At 33.9% G+C, this 9,030-nt stretch overlaps 1 protein-coding gene across 1 annotated transcript; it reads right to left on the reverse strand.

Annotated features, from left to right (window-relative positions):
- Positions 1-461: 461 nt before the first annotated feature.
- LOC113713824 (agamous-like MADS-box protein AGL12) lies at positions 462-5,718 on the reverse strand. The gene is made up of 7 exons (XM_027237613.2): positions 5,246-5,718; positions 4,705-4,789; positions 3,304-3,365; positions 2,814-2,913; positions 2,662-2,703; positions 874-915; positions 462-787 (listed from the first exon to the last, which is right to left on the reverse strand). The coding sequence occupies exons 1-7, from the start codon at positions 5,425-5,427 to the stop codon at positions 683-685; spliced, it is 618 nt and encodes a 205-aa protein (XP_027093414.1). The 5' UTR covers positions 5,428-5,718; the 3' UTR covers positions 462-682.
- Positions 5,719-9,030: the final 3,312 nt, after the last annotated feature.

The following is a 9,030-nucleotide window of genomic DNA, read 5'->3' on the forward strand; positions in this document are numbered from 1 at the left end:
AAAAAAAAAGGCAGGGAAATGAAAAATTCACTAGGATATAGTAAGCCCTTTTTTCAAAGAAACATTTTGAGATGGCACTCCATATAGGAAGTGATGTTTTGATGATACATTTGGTGGCGATATATATATATATATATATATATATATATATATATACATACTGCTCATGATATTATGCCTTCTATATAGCAGTTTTCCTTGTTGAATTGAATTGTCTTGTTCCTTGCTCATAGTACTATTGTTTTATCTTTTTGTCAAATGATTGTCTTATAAAAATAACCAGAAATTATGAGTTCTTTTTTAATTTTTGCATTTTGATGTTGCAATTTGAACTCTTTATTATAGTGTTCGTTGTCTTATATAGAGAATGAATCATGTAGTATAGGATTTCTGTAAAAGAAAAAAAAAATTATCATCTAATCAAGTGGTGCTGAAAATTAGAACCTGAACTATCAAAACACTAAAAAGGGAACATGTACCACACATGCTCATTTTTATTATGCTACTACAAACCAACATCAACTCTTTAAAGTTTGATGTAAAAGAAATATACAAACTTGGATTTATACATGCAACAAGAAGGTTCAATAAAAGCCCAAACTTATTCTCTGAAATCACCAAGTCTCAAGAGGCGAAACACTAGTCTGCAGTTAAATACTCATTACACAAAAAGCACTCAAAATTAGAACTGATATATCTCACTGTGTACAGTTAGTGGATATTGAATGTTAGTAGCAGCAGCAGTCAGCAGCGGCACCATGTCAGTAACACTATGCTGTTCATCCATCTGCAAAATCACGAAAGAAAATGTTATCGGGCAGATAGTTAAAGAGCACCACTTCTGCATATTTGTCTGGGTATCCATTTCATTACCTTTTCTTGTAAGTACTTGTTAGCTGCTTTCAGTATTCCCTCCTGCAATTGAGAAAGCAGAACCCGTTTCAGTTTCTTAGGAAAATAATAAGGCGTCGTTCTCGATTGCTTTAGATTTTGTAAAATCTGATTGTAGAAAGTCACTATAGAGAACAATCAGAATCAACGAAAACTATTTTTTTTTGGTTGATTACGGAATGAATTTTTTGGATATTAAAAAGTTCATAATTTGAACATGTAAAAACAAATGAGAACGTCGTAAAACCTGATTAGCTAAAATTAAAATGTATAATTAGCTAAAATAATTAGACGTGATATTGACCAAGTCCAATAAAAGTTGGTGTTACTATTAGTTGTTTGTGAATTGATATTGTACTCAAATTCCCTCCTTACTATGCAAAATAAGTAGTACCTGAAGTAGTATGACCCTTCACTTCCATTGTGTCTAGCTACTTCAGGTCTAATTGGGCAAAGATGGAATTTAGTTCAGTAATTTTTGTCTACTGTCATTCCTTGCCCTTCTCCAATCTCGTTTCTTCTTTAACGTTTTTCATTCAGTTCCCAGTAATTGCAAGGCTTAAGCTTAATTATGGGATTTTATGTGCTATTAGCATTTTTTTTTACTGTAGATGGCAGTGTAAATGAGAGATTTGGAATTCAAAAACTTCCATCTGTACTAAAAAAAAATACACATAAAACCTGTGCTTAAGCTTAAGCCCCAAAACCACATCATGCATTCATAATTTTAACCTCTCGGGCTCTAAATCATACCGAAAGTTGGAAACCAGCACAATTTTACCCTTGCAATTACTGTTGTGGGCCATGACAAACTCTCTCAGGGTTTAGAAGGAGTATAAAGACAAAGAAAATCAAATAAAGGGGAATGAGAAGGAAAGATAAAGATAAAAGGAAGGAATTTGGATGATTACCGATAATCTAGAGCTGAATCTAGTGGTTCTGTAGGCGTAAAGTGGTGCGTGCATACACAGTGGACTGAAGGCCGAAAGGCAGAACATTAAACTTTGTGGACAATGTTGAGATTCCTTTTGTATATATATATATAGATAATCTTTTATATACTAACATTCTTTTATATACAAAATTTGATGTTTAAATTCAAATTCAGATGACGTGACATTTATCCAATCTTGTCAGTATATACACTAATACTGTAAGAAAAATAAATCCTATATATATATATATATATATATGTATGTATATGTATATGTATATATGTATGTAAATGGATGCTTGATGTTTCGAAGAAGTCTACAAATAGATCACTTACAAGAATTTGGTACTTGGCCCCAAAAATTTCTGCAACTCATACAAGTTCACAATACAAATTCTAGGAAACCACTAGTTATTTTGCAAATCTTTTCTTTTAATGGTTACTACTTGGTTCAATTAAATGATGTCCAAACCAACCACTAATCCCCCTCAACTAAAGCAAGAGAAGCAAAAACCACAAATCAATAAAGGGTTAATCACACTTTAGCCCCCTGAACATTTGGGGTAGTCATACTCTAATCCCGCCAAATTTGACTATAACAAGAGTACATCTTTTCTATGTTCAAATTTGACTACTATTAAAAGCACATTAGAGTTCTAGGTAATTAATTCTGGTGTTAGTTGTTTACTATTACTTCTTATAGTGAATCAAACGGTTTTATTTTCTTTTGTAACCAAGAAATGGTTATGTAAAGATTTCATAATACACAAATTCTTCATAAGAATCACAATTAATTATCGAATCAAAATTTGGAATGAGAGATAAATTCTAGGTACCTTATTCTTCAGCAACTGGATCTCTTGAAACATGATATCCATCTGAACATGACATAAAAAAAAATGGTAATCAATTATTAAGCTCAGTTCTGCTATTAATGATGCATGCTGTTCAAATTCTCTATTTTCCTATGGAAATGTATGGCATTTACCTTTGCCGAACGTATATGATATATCCAAGTTTCGAGGTGTTTCTCGAGTACATCCAGTTCATCTAAGGTCATTGTCCCAGCTCCTCCTCCAGACATGTACCTAGAGAAACGGTTCCACAATTGTTCATCGAACCCAATGTAGATTAGTTATGCATGCCTGTGCATATTTTAAAAGCACTTTGTTGATCACATATGTTAACCTAGATTAATATATCCATTATCCTACCAAGCATACAAGTCAAAATCATGAAATCTGCATAAGAAAAATTGATAAGACACCTAGATGGAACCTTTCTACAGAAGAATAATACATTTTAGCAGACTCGTATTAGAAAGGAAAGGATAAGTACACAGTTATAAATACGGCATCAGTATAGCTCAAGTTGTGCATAAAATTAATAAAAGGAAACCATTACATAGGTTTATTGACCAAAAGACAGCTACTTATAAATTGTAAATTCAACTCTGAGGAGAGAAGAATTTACTTTACCTTAGACTTTTCTGGAGGACTTCAATCTCTTGCTTTAGGTTGCTAATCTCGTCTTTTGGGTCCTACAGCAGATATTTATGCTTATTCCACAAATCTAAGAGATACTTCAACTTTTTCCAACTTCAATATATCTTCCAAAGGGAAGCATATTTTTACAAAAATATGTTATAAATGCCCTATCTGAAAGGGATATGCTTTGGTTCAGATAGACAGAAGTGATGAACAGCCAATAATCGATCTGTTACTTATTTATAGAACATAAAATTGAATTCTTGCGATCGAGTTTCTTAATTAATTATAATTTCAACATCAAAGCACCTTAATTAGACTTTATTTAGAAAACGAAACTAAAATCAAGAAGTTAGGCAGTTAATTTGGCTGGTGAATTACCAAAAATGAAACTAATATTGACAACTAGGGCAATGAATTTGCCTAGTGAAATTGTCATTCTCCACATACCTCATAGCCCTAATGCCCTACAGTAAGTAATTCAACAATATATTCCAGCATCTTTATTTTTTTTAGGTACCATCATTTGTAGTACGTTGAGGGAAGAAACCAGGATATATATATATGTAGTTGTCACTATATTCTTCCCACTCTTACTTGGTTGGTTAGATAAAAAATATATATATATACCACCACAACCTCAGCAAGATGTTGACTCCTATTTAATTTGAATATATAGGAGCAAGAAGAAAGCATACAGGAGTAATATGGTGGCATGCATTCTTTTTATTATCTTAAGCTCTTTTATTTTGAGAATCGTGATTAATTTTTTTTTTAATTTAATTATGCTTTCATACACGTAGCTCTCACCGACTAGCAAGCCAAGTTGTCAATAATTTCTTCCACAGTTATATGAAGCTTCCTAGTTATGATCTTTATCTCTCTATGTGTTAAATAATTCGAACAACTGGTTTTCCAGTCAAAAGGACAGGAAGCAGGATGATTAATTGGATCAACATTGGATGTTAGCATTGATAAACAGCACAAAAGCTAAGAATATTCATATGCATGTTTATCTGGTTTACATTTTTACACGCAATTAAGGGAGACATAAAGCAGACCATAAAGTTCTGTCTCTAAAAAGTTGCCTAAAGAGTGTGACAATTCTGCTACCTGTCTTGGCTGTATTGATGTAGATAAAATTTACTGTTACCATGAACACGAAAGCTAGAAGCAGCATCAGATTCTTAACACACAAATTCAAACCAAAAGTAAAATAATTTTAGACAGAATCGAGATGATGAGCATTCAGTTACAACTCACAGAAAGTTGCATATTCTTGCGACCACCAAAACGTCATGGAATAGGCAGAGGGGATATATGCACGCAAAGAGAAAAAACAACTCAAAACTAGGTGGAAACAAAGCCAACACGTGGAAGGAATATACATACCAGAGGTTCCTTTTCTTTGGCTTGCTCAGCCGGAGCTCTTCCCCGGCAAGTCTTGCCGTACTTGTCAATCAAGCCTTGCATGGTTCTTTAGCAGCAAAACAAAGAAGAAAGGGGGAAAAAAATGAAAAAGAAAACAATTAACTATTAAGGAATATTCTACCCAAAAACAGGTCAATATACACACATGCATGCATGCAAGCATCTGCATTTCTAGCCTAAGTTGTTTGCACAAATCAACGGCCTCTAGTCTTGTATCCTGCTTTTGTGTCACTTCCATGTCTATATTTTCTGATTTATTGATACGTGCGAATATACTATATTGTCTATTCATGATCGTATTTCATATAAAAGTGAAAAATGATGAGAAAATAAAGAGTGGAATAGAAATTGGCACGGAATAAAACTCCAAAGTCAAGAAAATGTCTACTATTTAAGAATCAAGGCAATACGTCTAAGCTATATTTGTGCAATCAACCTAATCTAGGATAGATTCAGAGGATAGAAAATTTGCACGAGAGAGATAAGGGGAAGAGAGAGAGACCCTTTGGTGGCTAGTTCATAAAGCTTTCCATGAGCGGAGAAAATGACGACGCCAATTTCAGCATCGCACAGCACAGAGAGCTCCTTAGCCTTCTTAAGAAGCCCTGCACGACGCTTGCAGAAGGTGACTTGCCTGTGAACAGGGTTCTCGATTTTCTTCATCTGAATCTTTCCACGAGCCATATTTTTTTATGTATCAACTGATTTTCAACCCCTCTTTCTACCGTTTTCCTTGTGAAATTTTTGTTCTTGTCTGCTGTTTTTGGTTGCAGTTTCTGCAAACAACCTCCCACTAGTTTGGACTAGCTTCGAGGTTGCCGCGCTCTCTCCCTCTCGTCCTCAGCTGCGACTAAAACAACTCTCAAATCTTCCTCTAGATGGCTTCCAACTTTATAAACATCCTCGCTGGATTCTTGTTTCTCTCTCCATAATAATAAAATCAAAAAGGCAAGGAAATGTCACTGGCAGGCAACTTTATTTTTTATTAGCAAAGCTATTTTTATGCTTTAGAACCTCTTATTTTATATACTCTAGTCAGTACTCAGTATACTATTTACTTGCGGACATCTGAATACTTGTGTTATGGCAAATTAGCTCTTGCCACTTGGTGCATCCATTGGATACTAAAGGTGATTTGATCGTGTCTTTAGACTTGAAAAGACATATCACAAAGCACTCTTATTGAGTATTCTACTCCTGTACGATGTTATGCAACTATGTGATTGGGCATTTGAGGCGAGGGGTAGTGTTGCAAAAGCATACATATACACGAGTCCACCTATTAAAAGCAATTGAAAATCATGATATCTTTAATCGATAAACATATCTTTAAAATCTAAAAAATGAAAGAGTTGGATTATCTTTTAATTTATTTCTATCGTTAAGCCATATGACCGCTAAGCATAAACTTTTCATGTGTGTGTATATATAGTTTATCAACTCATTAACGTTAAACTGACTTAATTGTTAAGACTTTTAAATATTAAATGGTTGCACGCATATTTGATCAACTTCTTCATACTGGTTTACGCGTCTGAAATATCATATGTACATTTCAAAAAAGGTATATGTATTTAACTAAATTTTAACGATATGTGATATCAAGAACCTTTGAATTTCGAAGGGAATGAATATAACTGAGAGATTTTATATTCGAAACCTACCACTTATACTATGGAAAAAAAAATAGCATTTAGAATTCTATCACGGTTCAACAAATAAACCAAAGCGGATAGAAGTAAAGATTCAATAATCATAGCACAAACTTATAGGGTTACACTGATATGTATAGCACAAACTTCTATAAATTATTTAGCAGCACTACATTTGAAACTTTCTCATCACTGCCCTCAAGGGATAAGATTACAATTGAACCATGAGTAACGTTTTGGGTTCGGCATTTGAGACTTCTTATAGCGGGATGTGATGTAATATTGTAATTATATTAATTGTTTAAGCACATGATTAGCATATTATGTATCTGTGATTGGCTAATTCTCTTCAATTCCAACTCGAAATTCTATATTTTCATATAGTGATTAACCAAATCTCGATGACGGACCTTGAAAAACCCATACCATACGGGCTTAACATATGATCCAGCAGAAGACTAATTATTGTTCATTGCTCAATCCCCAAGCCTGGAGACTTAAAATGTGCATAGATCTGTCGTATCATGTGTGTCCATCCAGTCCACAGCTGAGCAAATGGCTTCATGTAGGGCATGTTCATAGTCTACTCAGCAAGCAATTGCTTTTTCATGTGCATCCCCACTCTCGTCTCTTGATGAGCCAATTAGCTGCCCACCTTAGTTTGCTTTTGTATTCTGCTTTTGCTATAAAGTTTTCATGTTCCAAAACAGTGCCCTTTTTTGGTTATAAACAAATCAGTGAACGGTCAGCTCAGCTCCCTCCACTCCCCATCTTATATTTGAAGCAAGAATCTTGTCAAATCAAACTCCAATCAACGGGAAAACCTTAACGAGGTCTCCTGTTGACATCTAGAGATCATTTACTGAATGGACAGAGGTTTCCATGTAGCCACGTGGATATTCCCTAGAGATGATGACACGTGGAGGCTTACCTTGGTTTTGTTATGTGGAAAGCTTAGATTCCAAATATATTGCTAAAACACAAGTGGGATACTGGGGGTTTAAAGTGACATGATTGCTAGACATAAAGAACAACTCCAACTAATTTTTATGCTTTTGAGTGGCTAATGGGAGGGTTCATGTTGATCATCAGAAGATCTCACCAGTATGGTGGCAATGGACAAATAGCAGAAGGCCATATGATTGTTTATAGAATCAACATGCAAGTTGTTTGACTATTAAACCGGCATGCAAGTAGATTTTGAACACGCGCGCGGTTAAAGAATTTAATATAATACCGTTTCAAAGGGGGTCTAGCTAGCATGTTTATTTCATAAATACACTTTTTCGCAGCACGAATTTGCTACAAATGATGGAGGCAATTCTTGCAGGCTATGTGTTTTAGGTTTATTTTTCCATTTTATTTCTCAGTTTAGTTGTCACAGATGGTGAAGGCAAATTATTTTGCGCTGTTCATTTTCCCACATTTACAGGTAATTCAAATTAATTCACTTTCCTTCTTGATCAACAAATTCCTGCAAGCACGCAAAATCGATTGTAGTAATAAAATTACCTAAAATATTCCAGTGGTCGAACCCATAAGGACTAGTTAATTTCCGTAACTTTAATTATTATAGAAAAATAATAAAGTTCAAAGGATTTATTTTTAACTAATTAAAGAAGAAAATAGATAATCAAATCTAATAAATAAGGGTAAGAAAACAATTGGCAAAGACTAGGATTTCAGATTTTGATCCAAAATTTGAATTGATTATCTAGTTAATTTCCTAACATGTCAAGAACGGATCACACGCAAGTATCTTAGATTATCTCTCGATATATCGAAGTTGTACCTAATTAAATCTCACGTCTCTTTCGAGATCATAAGTATTTAATTAAACCCCTTAAAATCTTAGGTGATATAATTACATCATACAAACCCTAATTTAGTCTCGTGATTAGACTAAATATGTTTATTTGTCTAATGCATGATTATAAATCTTTTCTCAGTTCAATACAAACCCTAAGAGCACTTCTATAGTGGCCAATCATAAACATGTAATTAAATCAAGATAAATAAATTGAGGTAAAAGTTAAGATTTTAACTAAGATAAATAATCAAATCTCCTTCACAAAACCCTAACTCTGAAAACAATTTAGTTCAATATATTCATCATTAAAACCAAGAATTCAAGAAACAACAACAATAATATTGGAGAATAAAGTAAAGAAAACTTCTCAATTGTCCCACTTCAATCCCCATGTTGGTTGCTTCTTTGTTCTTTCACCTCTTCTTCTTGATCTCTCAAGAAAATATGTAGGAAGAATGAAGTAAAGTTTAACCAAGTGTTTTCTCCTCTAAAAACGATCTAGAGAACCCCTATTTATAATTTCTCGAAGATATATCCCAAACAAGGTAGAAATAGACTTTATTGAAGTTGAAAATTCACATTTTTGCACAATTTTCCAATAATGTCCGGCACCAATCACTAAGCCAAACTCAAAACACAAAAGAATCTAAAGATGTCCGATGTGAAGTCCAATTTGATGATAGGCGCCAGTCATGGATCCGCTCATGAATCACTTTTGAAGCCAAATTACACAATGAAGGAGGCATAATCAGCTCTTGCTCGAAACATGAAAGTTGTAGCCATTCGAATTAGCTTTCCAATGCCACAAGAATCATATCATTTGGA

The sequence above is a fragment of the Coffea arabica genome, chromosome 10c, assembly GCF_036785885.1.
Source record: "Coffea arabica cultivar ET-39 chromosome 10c, Coffea Arabica ET-39 HiFi, whole genome shotgun sequence".
Lineage (NCBI taxonomy): Eukaryota > Viridiplantae > Streptophyta > Magnoliopsida > Gentianales > Rubiaceae > Coffea > Coffea arabica.

What these genes read in the sequence shown, in the direction of transcription:
- LOC113713824 (XM_027237613.2), bottom strand. Translation starts at nt 5,427, where the DNA reads ATGGCTCGTGGAAAGATTCAGATGAAGAAAATCGAGAACCCTGTTCAC. An exon ending in CCAAAGAAAAGGAACCTCTG is followed by an intron (nt 3,366 to 4,704) that starts GTATGTATATTC and finishes TATCTGCTGTAG; the next exon opens with GACCCAAAAGACGAGATTAG. An exon ending in ACAAGTACTTACAAGAAAAG is followed by an intron (nt 788 to 873) that starts GTAATGAAATGG and finishes GTGATTTTGCAG; the next exon opens with ATGGATGAACAGCATAGTGT.